Source organism: Hyperolius riggenbachi, chromosome 3 (assembly GCF_040937935.1).
Source record: "Hyperolius riggenbachi isolate aHypRig1 chromosome 3, aHypRig1.pri, whole genome shotgun sequence".
Classification (NCBI taxonomy): domain Eukaryota; kingdom Metazoa; phylum Chordata; class Amphibia; order Anura; family Hyperoliidae; genus Hyperolius; species Hyperolius riggenbachi.
Genome location: NC_090648.1, coordinates 222,091,366 through 222,107,998, shown reverse-complemented (window position 1 = coordinate 222,107,998; position 16,633 = coordinate 222,091,366). Strand labels below are relative to the sequence as shown.

The 16,633-nt window shown below is 43.0% G+C and overlaps 1 protein-coding gene across 1 annotated transcript in view; it reads right to left on the bottom strand.

The window, feature by feature from the left end:
* Window positions 1-16,633, bottom strand: part of IDH3A (isocitrate dehydrogenase (NAD(+)) 3 catalytic subunit alpha) — a 42,338-nt gene that overhangs the window by 7,083 nt on the left and 18,622 nt on the right. The window contains exons 2-9 of the mRNA XM_068275807.1: window positions 16,456-16,515; window positions 16,273-16,356; window positions 8,870-8,984; window positions 8,602-8,789; window positions 6,989-7,122; window positions 5,876-5,978; window positions 5,714-5,778; window positions 14-98 (exon numbers count right to left, since the gene is read on the bottom strand). Coding sequence (XP_068131908.1) covers window positions 14-98; window positions 5,714-5,778; window positions 5,876-5,978; window positions 6,989-7,122; window positions 8,602-8,789; window positions 8,870-8,984; window positions 16,273-16,356; window positions 16,456-16,515 — 834 coding nt within the window. The remainder of the gene's footprint in view (window positions 1-13; window positions 99-5,713; window positions 5,779-5,875; window positions 5,979-6,988; window positions 7,123-8,601; window positions 8,790-8,869; window positions 8,985-16,272; window positions 16,357-16,455; window positions 16,516-16,633) is intronic.

The following is a 16,633-nucleotide window of genomic DNA, read 5'->3' as shown; positions in this document are numbered from 1 at the left end:
GCAACTAACTCACCGATTCAAAAATTGCTACTCCGTTGGCACCAATATTTCCACTGGGAGTTACTCCCAAGCCTCCAATCAGACCAGCACACAAATCACTAGAAGAGAAAATAAACAGTACACTGTGAAAATAATTCCTACACATGCAGTTTTCAGTCCACTAAAACTTACAGATGCTGATTTATCAAGACAAGTGCAGAGAACATGGGAATAGTTGCCCAGAGCAACTACAGTCCTTTTTTAATCGACAGCTAACACTGCTGGTTGCTTTGACTTGCTATTCCATTTTACTCCAGATTTATTGCACTTGCCGGGATGATTAGGCTTGCATCGTTAATTGCTGACCAGAATTGGCCTCTGGCTTCTTATATGTGCCTATAGCTTCAGTGCAGCTCCTCAGCTGGCCATTTAAACTAGTCTTACTACATTTCCAGAACAGAACTGAAGCCTGACGAAGGCTATACAGCCAAAAGCTTGCTTGCTTACTTTTATTGTTTTAGTAAGCCACTAAATGGTATCATCCGGAATCAAGACTTCTTGCTTTTACCGATGGCTAACACGTTACAATACCCTTCTGGTACTACTATTTCCTATAGTGTAATATAATTTTTAAAAGTGTAAAAGGGAACCTAATCCAAGGATGTTTTAGAGTCTGATGACCCCCCAATCCCCCCCCCCGCCCCAATGGAATTCCACTATACAGTATGTTCCACAGGTTTTTAGAAATTGCGATAGGACCAGTTCATTTCAGCCTCCCACAAGCCCTTTCTCAAGCTTTTATGGATTGGGAACAAGTGAAATTATTTTAAATAAAATTAGTTTATTGGTACAACGTTTATTACAACAGTTGCCCTGTGACCTCAAGAGTGATCTGGCGGCAGACAAAGGGTATTCATTTTTTGAATTAACCTATTTTGGTTCCTGGACGTAGTTTCTACGTGCAGGAACCATGCGCGCTACCGCTACCGCGGCCGCTCGCGCGCGTGCGTGCACGCGCACTCCCGGCCGCGGATTCGGTAGCCAGGGAATCAATGTATCGGGCTACGGTGCCCGATCATTGATTCCTCTCCCCCGCTGAAAAAGCGACAGCTTCTCTCAGAAGCTGCGCCTTTTCTGGCCGTTCCCTGCCCAATGCGCCACTCTAAGCGTGCGTTACGCTTAGAGTGACGTCATGTAAACAAACTCATGGCCGCCATCTTGTGGCCAAAAAGTAATACTACACCTGTAAAAAAAAATAATTTAAAATGAACACACATTTACATTATAAATCTATTGTTTACCTCCCACCCTCCCAAAACTACCCAAATAAAATGTTTACAATAAAAAAACAAAAAACATTACAATAAAAAAAAAACAAAAACATGTAAATATTTACCTAAGGGTCTAAACTTTTTAACCACTTTACCCCCGCGCGTACGTATTTCTCCGCCCCTTTTTCCATCCTTTAAAAACCAGGGACGGAGAAACACGTACTTTCCGCGTTCCCGACGCTGTCCGCGCTCCCGCTCGTAAACACGCCGCCCGCCGCTAGTAAAACCGCCGCCGCCCGCTCGCCCGGAGATCAATGAACGGGAAAATCCATTCCCGTTCGTTGATCTAAGCCCCACAATGACCCGCTGCTCTCCTATGGGCAGCGCGATCATTGTGAGAAGAAACTCACGTGTCCAGCCTCCTTATTCTTCCTCCAAGCTTCCGGAAGGAGGCTTGGAGGTCGCAATAAAGCAAAAAGTTACTGTGGCCATCTTGTGGCCAAATAGTAAACTACACCCTACACATTTTTCACATAGAAATAAATGACTTTTACACCAAAATATAACTCATTACCTCCCACACTCCCCATTTTTTTTTTTTTTGTAATTAAAAAAAAATTCAAAAATTTACAATTAAAAAAAATACATAATTAGTTACCTTAGGGACTGAACTTTTTAAATATTTAAGTCAAGAGGGTATAACACTGTTACTTTATAAACTATGGGCTTGTAATTAGGGATGGACGCAAAACTGAAAAAAATGCACCTTTATTTCCAAATGAAATATTGGCGCCAAACATTGTGATAGGGACATAATTTAAACGGTTTTATAACCGGGACAAAAGGGCACATAAATTTCATGGGTTTTAATTACAGTAGCATGCATTATTTAAAAACTATAATGGCCGAAAACTGAAAAATAATTTTTTTTTTCCCCACATTTTTCCTATTTTCCCATTAAAACACATTTAGAAAAAAATAATTCTTGGCATAATGTCCCACCTAAAGAAAGCCTAATTGGTGGCGGAAAAAACAAGATATAGTTCATTTCATTGCGATAAGTAATGATAAAGTTATAGACGAATGAATGGAAGGAGCGCTGAAAGGTGAAAATTGCTCTGGTGGTCAGGGGGTAAAACCCCTCAGTGGTGAAGTGGTTAAATATCAATGTAAAGATGAAATATTTCTATATTTTTTTTATTTTAAACTTGTAAATAGTGATAGATGCAAAACGGAAAAAATGCACCTTTATTTCCAAATAAAATATTGTCGCCATACATTGTGATAGGGACATAATTTTAAGTGTTATAACCGGGACATATGGGCAAATACAATACGTGAGTTTTAATTATGGAGGCATGTATTATTTTAAAACTATAATGGCTGAAACCTGAGAAATAATGAATTTTTTCCGTTTTTTCTTATTCTTCCTGTTAAAATGCATTTACAGTAAAGTGGCTCTTAGCAAAATGTACCCCCAAAGAAAGCCTAATTGGTGGCGGAAAAAACAAGATATAGATCAGTGCATTGTGATTAGTAGTGATAAAGTTATAGGCTAATGAATGGGAGGTGAACATTTCTCACGTGAAAACGACGGAACCTGAATGGGTTAATGAGCAACTTTTGGTACAACTCACCTGTGTGCGTCGCCAGGAAGTACAGAAAGTGTTCTCTACTTCGCACAGGCATAGTGTGTCCCCTCTGACTCCTCCAGTGGTGCTGTAATTAGAGGCCCCACTAGAGGGTGGCAGAGACGCTGACAGGTGAGTTGTACTATTGGCACTTCCGTTACGCACCGCTCTGCATGAAGGGGGTTGGAACACTTGAGGAGGCCCTGGCTCCTTCCACTGCCGCCCAACCTCCACCGCTCATGACAGTACCTGGCAGCTGGGCAAATCAGTAAATTTAAGATGCTTGGACTCTGGGGCCCAGGGACAGTTGCCCCCTCTTGCCTCAATTGTAATGCCGTCCTTGTCTCACCATTTGCTTTTATATACCTCTGCAATCAACCCTAAGTTGTGCCATGCGCCTTTATAGCTCGATTGTTACTAGCAAAGCTTGAATCAGTTCATGTTTCACCAGATAATGTCCCAATCCCAGCTATGTTTACAGCAAGCATACACTGTGCCTAGTTGACCGAAAAATCACCCAGCGACGGCTCAGCTTCCAGTTTCCTTCATGCTACAGAAAATCTTTTGTCAACCTAAATAACCTGTCTGAAGAAAGCTGCCATTGTCTGCCATTGCGCAAACTAGTTCATGCAGGAATTTGTACGTAACCTTCAAGATCTTACAGGCCTTACATGCAGCAACGGCCAAAGGGTGTGACAATTTGGATAGAAATTTGTAGCGATATGTAATATAAACATGTCGCCTTCAGTATCAACATTGCTGCACGGTACAATTAATCCAGGGCTATAGACTTTACTATCTAATTTCATGTTCTACATCAATCAGGTGAAAGATGGCAAGGCAGGAAAAAATAAAAAATAAAGTGAAACTAAACAAGAGATTCTAACAAACTTCATTTCTGTCCACACCTAAAAAGAGAGAAAAATGTTCAGAGCTGCAGTGTAAAACCTGTTTAGCAGGTGGCCATTGTAGGCCTGCAGGGCGTCCAGCTAGTATTTTAGCGTCACTGCATTACTTTTCCTACATTTTCTTCTTTTGGCAGATAGTACATTATTTTATAAGACAAGGAAGAAAAAGCCTCAGTTTATGTGAATATTGTTGTGAAGAGATTCAACCAGCTCTATCCCTAGATGCTTCTGAGAGAGAGTCCCTGTATCTGAGCAGTGGCTGCATCAGTCCACATGGGTGCTTTAGCTATGCTAAACCGCATCCTCTTCATATGTGAGGAAGTGGAAGTAAAATTCCACTTTTTGTACAACTGCCAAAAAAAATAGATTGCTGCTTGATAAGCTTATTTAGGATCATTATTGTTTAGTGCATCATCATCTTTCATGAGAGCGTACGAATAGAATATCAGCTGTAAGATACTTCAGGACATAAGACTCTGCCCATTCAAGCTTAAAGGACACATGGGGCCACCCTACAAAAATAAGCTTTACTCACCTGGGGCTTTTTCCAGACCCCACAGGTTGGGATGTTACAGGTGGGACAGAGGCGGCCAGAAGCACGGAGGAACTTAGTGCTTTGAGCCCTTGGTAAAGAAAGCTTTTCTTTTGTAGCCTGGCCTCATGTGTCCTTTAAAGTGACTCCTGGCCACAATAGCAGCATAGGGGGCGATATACAGGCTGGGAACGCGAAGAATCAATCGCGTTCCCATGCCTGTCGGCCGGCGACTGCCAAACCGAAAGTGTTCGCTGGCGGGTCTTGGACAATCGGAGCGGAGCTGCGAGGGCACCGATCGGCTGCAGGGGGCTGAGGGAAGCCCCAGGTGAGTAAATCTCATTTTTTTCCCTTGACTTAAGGTTCACTTTAAAGCCCATTTATAATTTCAAAACATCTTTCTATTTCTGCTACAAGTCACCTAACAGAAAGCCCAAATTGCATTTCTCTGCAGTAATGGCAATAGTACTATATATTGAGTACAGATTTTGCCAAAATTCCCCTCAAGCTGGAGTCATGGCTACTCATTTTCAACACTTTTACTAATTCACTCATAGGTAGCACACTTTGCCACTCCCGTTTCTATAAAGAAACACCACGTTTTGACCATTAATTTTTTTTTCAACAAAAGTGGAATTTCCCTTTAGGCTAATGTCACACACGGTGCGTGCGATTGTGCTGTGGCAGTAGAGCTTGCAGCAGGACAATCACACCACACCATTTTCTCTTGCATATTACATTGCGGCTACACAGTAGTATGCATAAGTCCCCCACCACAACAGACTCCCACCCCCCGACAATGATGTGCTCCCTGCTAGACAGGAAGTACGTCACTGAATTTCGCTTGTCTTGCGCCGCCATTGCAACAATATATTGTTGCGGTGCCATAGACACCAATGCAAATGCATGTCAAGTGGTACCGCCAGGGTAGTGTAGCCAGTCTCATTGACACTAATAGCCACTGTAATGTGAGTAACTTGACAGGATAGTGTGAAAGGGGTCTCAAAGATAGATAAATATGTGAATGATGAAACTCACCTCAAAATGCTGAATGCAACACACAAGAGAAGCAAATGCTCGCTCCCAGCCAGCAATCTGCCATTTTATATAGTCCACAGACAGCCCGTCAGCCAATCAGGTGCAATAGTATTACACTTGATTGGCTGATGGGCTGCCTGCGGTATATATAAAATGGCAGATTGCTGGTTGGGAGTGAGCATTTGCTTCTAGTATCTTGCATTCAGCATTTTGATAGAGGCAGTGTGGGTGAATCCCCTGGTGGTGGGAGTACCGGGGCTCACCTGCGCTCCCCCCCCCCCTCTAGGTGTCACATGCGGTGGCAGAGCATGGGGCCGCCTTCTGTCATGTGCACCAGCACTGTTTTTAACTAACCTCAAAATATCACCGTACAAGTTTGGCATAACAAGCACATCAAAGTGAGTAGGATCCTGGACCATCTGTAAAGAAAAAAAATCAAAACGACAGTTGGTCTGTTGAAGAGAGGACAAATACTACATCACTGTATTATTCTGTGCATTACTTTTTTAATCTTACATTGAGACACACTGTATCCAAGTACATTTCATTAAACTTGATGTCTTTGTAGTTCTCTGCAACTTCTCTGCATTTCTTTAGGAAAAGCCCATCAGACATCCTCCTAAGAACAAAGCATACAAAAGATAGATCAGTGTATGCAGTAAAAAGTCAAATTTTTTGCTAATATTTCTCAAAGTACCAGACAACACAGTCTTCATAGGCTAGGGCTATTGAACTGTTGCAAAAGTAAATAAGGGAGGGGCTCTAAACTAAAATACGGAGTCTAGTTACCATTAGATTTTTACCTTATACTGTATCACAGCTGCTTATAATTGCTCTTGCACAGACTGCTGTCCTGCAAGTGGCTGGTCTCAGTCATGCAATGATGGAAACATCAGGTGACCCTTTGGAGCAATGAGGAGGCAATCCTGCACTCTGTGGAGGCGAGAGTTGCATTTGGCTCAGTTGCAATTGACAGAGGCTCAGCCCCGAGTGTGAGGGGAATGCATTGGGGAAAACACAAGCTCCCCTGTGGGCCAACAAACATGAATAGTGTTCACCACCTGAAATGTAGTGAAGTCATTCTGGCAATAATATACATTATCAATGTGTCAACACATTTTGGTAATACTATAGGGGGAAAGTTTTCCTTTCCTTGCATTACAATACAAACTAACTGTTTAAAGTGTACAAGAGCTAATGTAATAAGCAGTTTTTATACATACCTGTGGTTTCCTCCAGCCCCACGCCTGCCATGTGCTCCATTGCCTGTCACGATCCCGCAGCCTGGGCTATTTCCTCGCCTGCGCAGAGCGCTCTCGGTGACTAACGTGTCACAGACGCACACATGGCCAGGCCGCGCATGCACAGTGAACCTTGACTAGCCGTGACTGAGCTATGTACTGGGGGACACAGCGGAGGAACGGAGGGGCCCAGGAGAACGGTGATGGAGCCCACGGCTGGCATAGGGCTGGAGGTAACCCCAGCAAGTATAAAAGCTGTTTATTACATCAACTAGTTTCCTTTAATGTTCTTTTACAAATTGGCCCTTGATTATAAGCTTACACTATTCCCGAAGTGCAAAATGAGAGATTAAAGCCCCCCCCCCCCCCCCTCAATGTAGACACTCACATGATATTGGCTTTGTGGACTGCAGTCACCGTGCTTCTTTGGTTGTTCCTTGCATACTCAAATGCAAACTCAGCAATTCTGTGGCTAGCTTGCTCTGTAATTAACTTAATGCTCTGCACTACTCCATCCACAATCTGTAAGGCATGAACATAAAATACTTTCAGCAAACAGCACAGCAAAAACTCAAGTATAATCATTAGCTTCACTGCAAATAAATGCCATTTCACAATGCCTTAAAGGACAACTGAAGTGACAGGTTCAACAACAAGAGTTTTAGAGAGGAAGAAGAGGGCAAGGAAATGAATTAAAAAAATAAAAAATCACAAGAGCTGTAACTGATAATGGACTATTTGTTTGGTAGATGACAGCAACAGATAGCCCATTATCAGTAACATCTCCTCAGATTTTTTTATTCATTTACTTGCCCATATTTTTCTCTCTAAAGGGGCCCATACACTGGTCGATTTCAGCAATCAATTGTATAGAATCGGCCAACCGATGTATTTGTGACCGATTTCGATCGATTTGATTTATCTCACAGGATGGAAAATCTAGGTCGATCTACTGCTGGCAGCAGAACGAGGGCCCATAGAATTATATTGGATCTAATGGTGCAGTAATGCATTTCCATCGATTTTCAATAGATTTCATTGTGAAATCTATTGGAAATCTGTTCCTAGAGTGCGGCACACATCAGATAGATTCCTGTCAGACCCGACAGGCATCTGACAGAAATCTGATGGTCGAATCTGCTGCAAATCTATCAGTTTATGGCCACTTTAAAACTCCTGATGTTGAACTGTCGTGATGGCAAAGGACAAGGAATATCTGCATAGACATATCACTGTCTCCTAAAACCTTTTTTAGCCAATTACTATTGTGTTTTTTTCAGAGCAGGAGGGCTTCTGCTCCCCTCCATATGGCAGTACATGCATCTCATCAGATTGCCAAGTGTCCAGGTCTTTATTGGGACTGTTGGGCCTACTTGAGGTAACACACTGGGGCGGTGTGTTAAATAGATGCACTGCTACCGCACTCCAGTGCAAACCTATGGGGTAAAATACATTACCTGTGTCACGCTGCGGTCCGCCGGAAGTCCTCAGTCTGACGCTGGTCTAGAACTACGTTACCGCGCGGCTTCTGCAGTGACTTGCGGGGATCTGCGTCAGCCCGGAAGTCATAGTCTATGCAAGTGTGGGGATTTTTAAAAACCTTCCGACATGACTTCGTACATGCGCCGAAGCGTATTTTTTCAATACGCTTCCGTGCACTTCTGCATACCCCGAAGCAGGAAGTGACCACAAGTGTGCGTCACTTCCTGCTTGGCCAGATGGGGAATACTACGTAGTAACGCAGTATTCCCTGAAGGCCTGTTTTTAGCGGTGCGGTGGCTGCGCCGCACCACAGGCTTGCAGTGTGAAACAGTCTTTAAACTATTATTTCAAGTCTAAGTCCTTCTCCAGTTCTGCTTATCTAAATTCCTTTTTACTAAATTTATTGCTATACTAATAGCACTATCTAGCGGCTTGGCTTACACTTACTGATTCAAGTTTCTTCTATGCAACAAAAAATAGTGAATTTCTATGTGAAATTAACTAATAGTATGAACGTACCACGTGTTCAATACCACTGTATTCTCCTTCAGTGTTCTCCCGAATGGTTACCAAGTCCACATCAGTGTAAGGAGTCTTAAAACCATCAATGGAGACACAAGGCCGAACATTGGCATAAAGATCAAACGTTTTTCTGAGTAACAGGTTCATGGATGGATGTCCAGCAGCAATTGGTGTCTTCAGAGGTCCTAAGGAGATGCAGTATATTAAGTCTGGATAAATAAATCACTCGTATTAGACTGTTAGGGGAATAAGAACAGAGAGCTACCTTTAAGCCCCATTTTGTTTTTATCCATAGATTCTTTGGCTTCAGGAGGGATCATCCATTTACCACCAGGCCCTTTAATGGCTGTAACATTTCTCTCCTCCCATTGGACAGGTGCCTGTAATAACAGGAATCTAGTGAGTGCCAGCCAATGAGCAACATATAGCAGCAAAATAAACTCTACAGTAAACACGGACTTTTTACATGCCTGGGAGGTGCTTTGGTGCAGCAATATAGTACAATGACATTCACATAGGTGCTAGAGGCAACTGTACTAAAGATGTTACATGAGGAAAATGGTTATAGAAGAGCCAATACATTCTTGATAGGTAGCACTTTCATCTCCTTCAACAGTGAAAATGTATTAGGAATATTCCTGAAACTGGAATATTCCGATAGCTTCAGATTTGTCACTTTATTGTTAATGAGCAAATTGGTAAACAATTCCTGAATCATTGCATTTTATGACCCCTAGGGTGAATGGTGCAACCTCACTTTTAAATGACTACCCCACTATCTATACACTTACCTATACATACCCCTTTTAAAACAAGTTGTTGACTTAGGAATCTGTTGCTGTCATAAAATCTGCATCCCCTACTGCTATACCCCTGGTTTACAGGTATATTTTGTATCCTGTCAACCCTCTATTTATCACAAGTAAGTTTGACTGTCATATTGGATAAGCCTAGATTCTTGTGTCCTGGTTGGGGGGGGGGGGTGTCAGCTTGGAAAATGCCGAAACTCCCAGAAAGCATAACTCCTCCACCTGACCCCCAGGGTGAATGAGAACAGAGAGCAGCTTTGGTCACATTACCTCCACGGTTGGCTTTTCCTATCTCTTTATCGGCTTTATCTATTTCTCTTTTGCACAGCAGCCATTTTTCAGTGTGATCCACAATATGGTTCATTCAGCTTCCAACCTATAGAAATTATGGCTCTCTTTTCTTATCAGCAGTGTTTATTCTCCCAGAAAAACAACTTTTCTTCTGTACACCCACGACTGCATTTGGCAGCTTCATGTTTATCTCATCATGTTACATGTCAGTACAGGCACATTTGAAGTGTTGAACAAAGGACAGAATGGTTGCAAACCTTTTTTTTTTTTTTTTTTTTACTGTACAAAGTATATTTGAAAAAATTCCCAACACTCACTGTCCCTCAGAGGGGTTCACAACCTAATGTCTCCACTACTTTCCAAGACCAATTTTGAGGGAGAGAGGCCCATTAACGTATTCTTTTGGATGGTTGTGGGAGGAAACCCAGTCAAACAATTACAGTACGGTCAGATGCGTAGATGAAAGGCAAATCCTGTTAAGCACTGGCAGGGTCAAGGTCCTCTACAACTGCTGGGCTACAGAAAAAAATATCTAACAAGGCAAAGTCTACATACAAATATGACTGCAATGCATGAACACTAGATACAAAGGACATTCTGTTTTTTGTTTGGTGGGAGGAGTTGGTTTCCAGTTTTATTTTACTGAACTACCATATTTACTATAGACAGCACTGAAGAACAGTATAAGTAATACTGAAAAACATAAGTAATCTAGAAACCTTCACCAGGCTTTATTAAAAATGATCTGCTATTGGGTGGCAAAAGCTGTCAACCGTCTCCCTGGTTAGGGTTAGTGAAACAGAGATCCTGTAAGTGCACATCACATGAATGCAAACATAATGAAATGTTTAGGAATAAATTCAACTGGTTTGAAATTTACTCCAAAAAGTTCTCACTTCAGGTGCTTGAACATACCTACAACCACACTCCTTATTTTACTAACATCTCAGCGATACTTTATATTTCTGATATGACCCAGGAAAGGAGTGCAGAGCAGGGCAGGGCAGGTTTGATGGATCATGTATGTTCTACAGTAACTTTCAGTCTTGAAAGACATCAGTCAGACCATTGACCAGTAGTCCCTGGCCCAAAATCTTTTTGTTCTTGTAGTAACTCCAAAGGAATCTTTGAATAGTGTCTGCATGAGTTCACATTTACTGGGCATGTGTGGTTTGAGAACTCACACATGCCCAGTTCAAATAATCTCATTTGTGGCAGCGGACATGTTCAGTTGACTGGGTTCTAGTCAGAATATTAAAAACTAGTGGATTGCTGCAATGGGGGACACTGAAGCTATAAAACTTCACTCAAATCTTTTTGTACCGGTAAAAGAAAAGGGTGTACTATATATATTAAATCCTGGTTCAGATACTCTTTAAAGGAGCTCTGTGTAATTAAAAAAGTAAAAACGAGCTGACACTTACCTGGGGCTTCTATCAGCCCCCTGCAGCGGTAACGTCCCGCACCGTCCTCTCCTGATGCGCCGTTCCCCCGCCGCCGGTTCCCGTGTAATCACACGAGTGATTACACTGCGGCTGCGCGGCCGAGCTCTCGCTTCCGCACGCGTCATCAGAGCTTACTGTGCAGGCGCAGTACAAGAAAAAACTTTGTACTGCGCCTGCGCAGTAAGATCCCGATGACGCGAACGGGAGCGCGCATTATTAGTTTGTCAGACGAATAATGCACAGTGCCGGCGGCGGGGAACGGCAGATCGGAGGAGGACGCCGTGGGACATCACCCACGGCTGATAGAAGCCCCAGGTAAGTGTCAGCTGGTTTTACTTTTTAACTAGCACAGAACCCCTTTAAATAGATTTTCTTTGTGACCCCCTCTGAGGGACAGTTAAATGGTACCGAAAATGGGCAGTCCCCCTGCACTATCTGGATCTTTGTCAATTTGCCCCAGAAAGTCCGCCAGTCTGGCCCAGTCAGCGCAGGCGCAGTCAGGCCATGCGCCCCACCATCGTGCTCCCATGGCCGCGAGCGTTCTGCACATCCACAGAATGCTCCCAGTGTGCACAGTACGCCCCAGACCAGAGAACTTACCGGGCTAATTGCTGAAGATCCAGACAGTGCAGGAGGAAGGCGAGGGAGCAATTAGCCTGGAGGGGGCTGGAGAAAGCCCCAGGTATGTAGATTTTTTTTTTTCCCCCACTGCCCATTTCAGGTTCACTTTATATACTCTGTACAGTGCCGCGGAAGATGTCAGCGCTATAGAAACACTAAATAATAATAAATACTCATTTTCTTTCTAATCCTTTTTGCACAACAGAAGTCTGAACTTAAGACTCCTATTAAAATGCACATTGCTCACTTTTTTTTTTACATATAGCAAAACTTACAGGACAGCTTAAGTGAAAAGAAAATGGAGGCGGCCATATTTATTACCTTTTAACCAATACCAGTTGCCTGGCAGCCCTGCTGATCTATTTGGCAGCAGTAGTGTCTGCATCACACCAGAAACAAGCATGCAGCTATTCTTGTGAGATCTGACAATAATTATTATTATTATTATTATTATTATTTAGTATTTATATAGCGCCGACATATTACGCAGCGCTGTACAGTGTATATATATATATATATATATCTTGTTACCAACTGTCCCTCAAAGGAGCTCACAATCGAATCCCTACCATTGCCATATGTCTATATTATGTAGTGTAAGTACTGTAGTCTAGGGCCAATTTTTAGGGGGAGCCAATTAACTTATCTGTATGTTTTTGGAATGTGGGAGGAAACCGGAGTGCCCGGAGGAAACCCACGCAGACACGGAGAGAACATACAAACTCTTTGCAGATAGTGCCCTGGCTGGGATTCGAACCAGGGACCCAGCGCTGCAAGGCGAGAGAGCTAACCACTACGCCACCGTGCTGCCAGAACACTTGATCTGCTGCATGCTTGTTCATGGTTTATGGCTAAAAGGATTAGAGGCGGGGGATCAGCAGGATAGCCAGGTAACTAGTATTGCTTAAAAGGAAATAAATATTGCAGCCTCCATATCACTCTTGTGTATGTAGTCCTTTAAATACACCACCATCTCTATGTAAGAACTGTACCATAGCAGTTTTGTGGATGACTACAGATATAGAGATGACCCAGCTTTGGAGAACTAACTCACGGAGAAGCACATGATCAGTTTGATCAGCTGATAGATTTGTAAGCCTCTGATTTGCTGTGATGACTTCCTGGTTTAACACATGATCATGACCAGCAAATCAGAGCCTTACAAATCTATCAGCTGATCAAACTGATCATGTTCTTCTCCATGAGTTCTCCAAAGCTGGGCCATCTCTATACAGATATACAATAAAATTGCAAAATCAGGAAGAATATGTACTCTACACACATTTATAAAGCAACAAGGAATGCAAGCTTACAGACCTGATCAGAGGTGTTGTACCATAAACACAGATGTGTATGTATATACACAAAGAGACAAACAAATCTCATTTCTGTTCACTCTTCAGACCTGTACTGACTTGAATATTATGCAGTTGTGTAGAACCAAACATACTTTGTTTTGCATCACATTTGATACAATCTTAGAAACCGCATTCATTCTTTTAATTCATAATTTAATTGACTGCTGTGCTTTATAAAAAAAAAAAAAAAAAAAAAAAAAAAAAAGACTCATGGTTATAAATATATTTTTATGAAGATCCCAGTTATCCAGATCATGGTAAATCTAGCTACATGAAGTCAAATTCAACTTATTCAATAACCTATGACGACATTTCACCAGTGGTGTGCTCAGATGATTATTATAAAAGAAAAACCCTCAGACCAAGAAAAATATATATATAAAAAAAAAAAAAAAAAAAGTGTATTGTGAATATAGTGTACTCAGCTGAAGTGACAGGTCCGGCACTCAGCCCCCAAACTGTTACCCAAGCAGGGCTGTTTCTAGGCTAAAAAGGCACCCAGGGCGTGAGTGTAAAAATTGCCCCCCCCCCACCGTAGAGCCAGGTATAGGTGCCCACAGCATAGGTTAGCCAAGTCTAGTTGCACTCAGTATAGGTAGCCAGCTATAGATCCCCCCCAGTATAGGTAGCCAGGCATAGGTGCCCCAGTATAGGTGGCGGGCTATAGGTCCCCCCACTATAGGTAGCCAGGCTTAGGTGCCCCAGTATAATTGCCCCCAGTATAGGTTAGCCAGGTAGGTGCCTTCAGAATAGGTGGCCAGTATAGTTGCCCCCAGTATTGGTTAGCTAGGTGGGTGCCTCTAATATAGGTAGCCAGAATAGTTGCCCCCAGCATAGGATATATAGGTAGGTGCCCCCAGTATAGGTTAGTTAGGTAGGTGCCTCCAATATAGGTAGCCAGTATAGTTGTCACCAGTATAGGCTAGCTAGGTAGACGCCCCCAGTATAGGTTAGCCAGGTAGGTGCCCCCAGTATAGGTTAGCTAGGTAGGAGCCCGCAGTATAGGTTAGATAGGTAGGTGCCCCCGGCATAGGTTAGAATAGGTAGGTGCCCCCCAGTATAGGTTAGATAGGTAGGTGCCCCCCAGTATAGGTTAGATAGGTAGGTGCCCCCCAGTATAGGATAGATAGGTAGCTACGTACCCCCCCCCCCCTCGTAATGGTGGGGGGAGCCGCAGCTGCGGGGAGGGCAGCCCGACCTCTCTCTCCCTTTCTCTCCCCGGGCCGTCCTACATGCTCCACCCTCGGACAGCAGAGTGAGAGCGCTCGGAAGCGCTGTATACAGTTACTCACCTCCCTGGGTCCAATAGCCGCTAACTTGCTGCTGGTCTTCTCTGCATAGCCGTGTATAAACACGCTGCTTCCTGTTTAGCAGGCAGCAGCGTGTGTATACACGGCTATGCAGAGAGTAGAAGACCAGCGGCAAATAAGCGGCGATTGGAACCAGGGAGGTGAGTGGCTGTATACAGCGCTCTCACTCTGCAGTCCGAGGTTTGCTTTAATTTGTTTTCCCACTCTGTATGAGCATTGCACCTAAAGGAAAATTGATGCAGATATGGCTGTGAGGTTGTATCATTCAGCTGTTTATGCTACTAGCTGGTCCATATCATCCTGAGTATGGCTTGTATTGCAGATGGTCAACCATAATAGAATAAGGAAAGGATATAGTTATGTTTAAAGCTAGGGATGAGCCTTCATTGCGTGAGTAGCTGTTCCGCTGAATTTGAAAAGGAAACAGCTGCTGCCCTGTAGCAGAATGAGTTAATTCACCCCTGGTGGCAGCACTCCATCAAGCAGGCACTTCCACATTCACAAGGAAATGAAGAAGGAAGAATCAGAGGGTAGAGGCGCTACTGCCAACCCATTAACCCCATCAGCCATGGACCCCATCCATTCCGACTTGGCGAATGTTCGGTATCACATCACTCAATCATTTTAGTTTACATTACATTAAAGTTTACAGATGGGTGCTGCTGTGCCCTGTGCCTAACTAACTGCCCTATACTGTAGAGAGGTGAGGGAATAGAGGCTTTTAACTGTGAGAACCACAATAGTAATCAGTCAATTGCTTGCTATGAAGAAGGAGCAAATGACACAGTTGACACAATTTAACATAGTTTTCTAGGCGGTTTGTCAATGAAGAACATAAGCAATTGTGCAGACCGGGTCTGGATTCATGAAAATATGTTCACTATTAGGCAATATGAACCTACAACCCTCACCTTGGTCCTATTGGATTGCAGCAAGGTCTGCCAAATGTTGGCAAATGATCAATTAGTGATGGCAGTCACATGCACAAACTTACAGTGAGTGTGTTGTCATCTATACAACCACAGACACACAACCTCCAATTCACTAAGCTGCCAGCAACGTTCACCAAGGTCCATTATGTTCCAATATTCTGGGCATGTTCCATTATGACTGGGCAGAGCTTAAATCCTCTTTACCAACAGCTGGCAGTTTTATAACAAATCCCAGTCAGGTTTGAAGAGACACTTCTACCCAAAGATCTCCAGCTCAGGAAAACATTTGTGAATATGGCCAGGGTTCTCATCTTCGCTACATTGTGCCAGTCTTTGGCTTGAAGTACACACTGCCTGCATAGTGCAGAGTCAAACTTTACAGGATTCAGGGCTCTTTCACATTAGGGCAGATTTTCTGCGTTTCAACGCAAAGGGTAAAGTTTGCGTTACCCAAGGTGAAATGAAAGTCCATAGACTTTCATTTTAGCTTTCACATATAACGCAGCCTTTTTGTGCGTTGCGTTACACTGCACCCAGGCGCAGTTTTTTCGGCCGACGCTAGCTTTATGCGTTACAATGTTAGTCAATGTAAAACGCACACTATGTGCGTTTTTAATCCGTTAACGCAGGCAATCAGTCCCAGAATGCAACAGAGGAACAATGTAGAAAGTTGAAAACTAAAAGAAAAAAAAATTACCTGCGTTTTTCTATGTGCTGTAACGCATTAAAAACGCACACTCACTGCAGTGCAACGCATATCAAAACGCATTAAAAAGCATACAACAAAACGTATGCTTTGAGCGTTCAACGCAAGCTCTGATGTGAAAGAGCCCTTACACAACTACATAAGTAATGCACGCAACAAATTTGCATTTACATTTTATTTCAGTGACATCTTGTACCTTTGCTGCTTCAAAAATTTTCATGACCGCAGATGATATTTCAGGCCCAATCCCATCTCCTGGTATCAGGGTGACCGTCTGCATCTGTTAATATGATGTGGGTTGAATTAGAAAAACATTAAAACACCTTCTTGGTAGGGTTTAAAAAAAACATCTTCATAAAAACATCCAAAGTACACTTACTTGATTAGAAAAGGCTCTGATGCCATTCTGATTGCTGGCTGCTCCAGTCAGACGACAGATCTGTTTATATCACAATAAAAAGAATCACATGAAATAGAACAGAGTTCTTTAAATTTTCAAAGACTATCAATTAGGGGTTTCACCACAATATCAGTCATACAGCGCCCCCTGGTGGTCT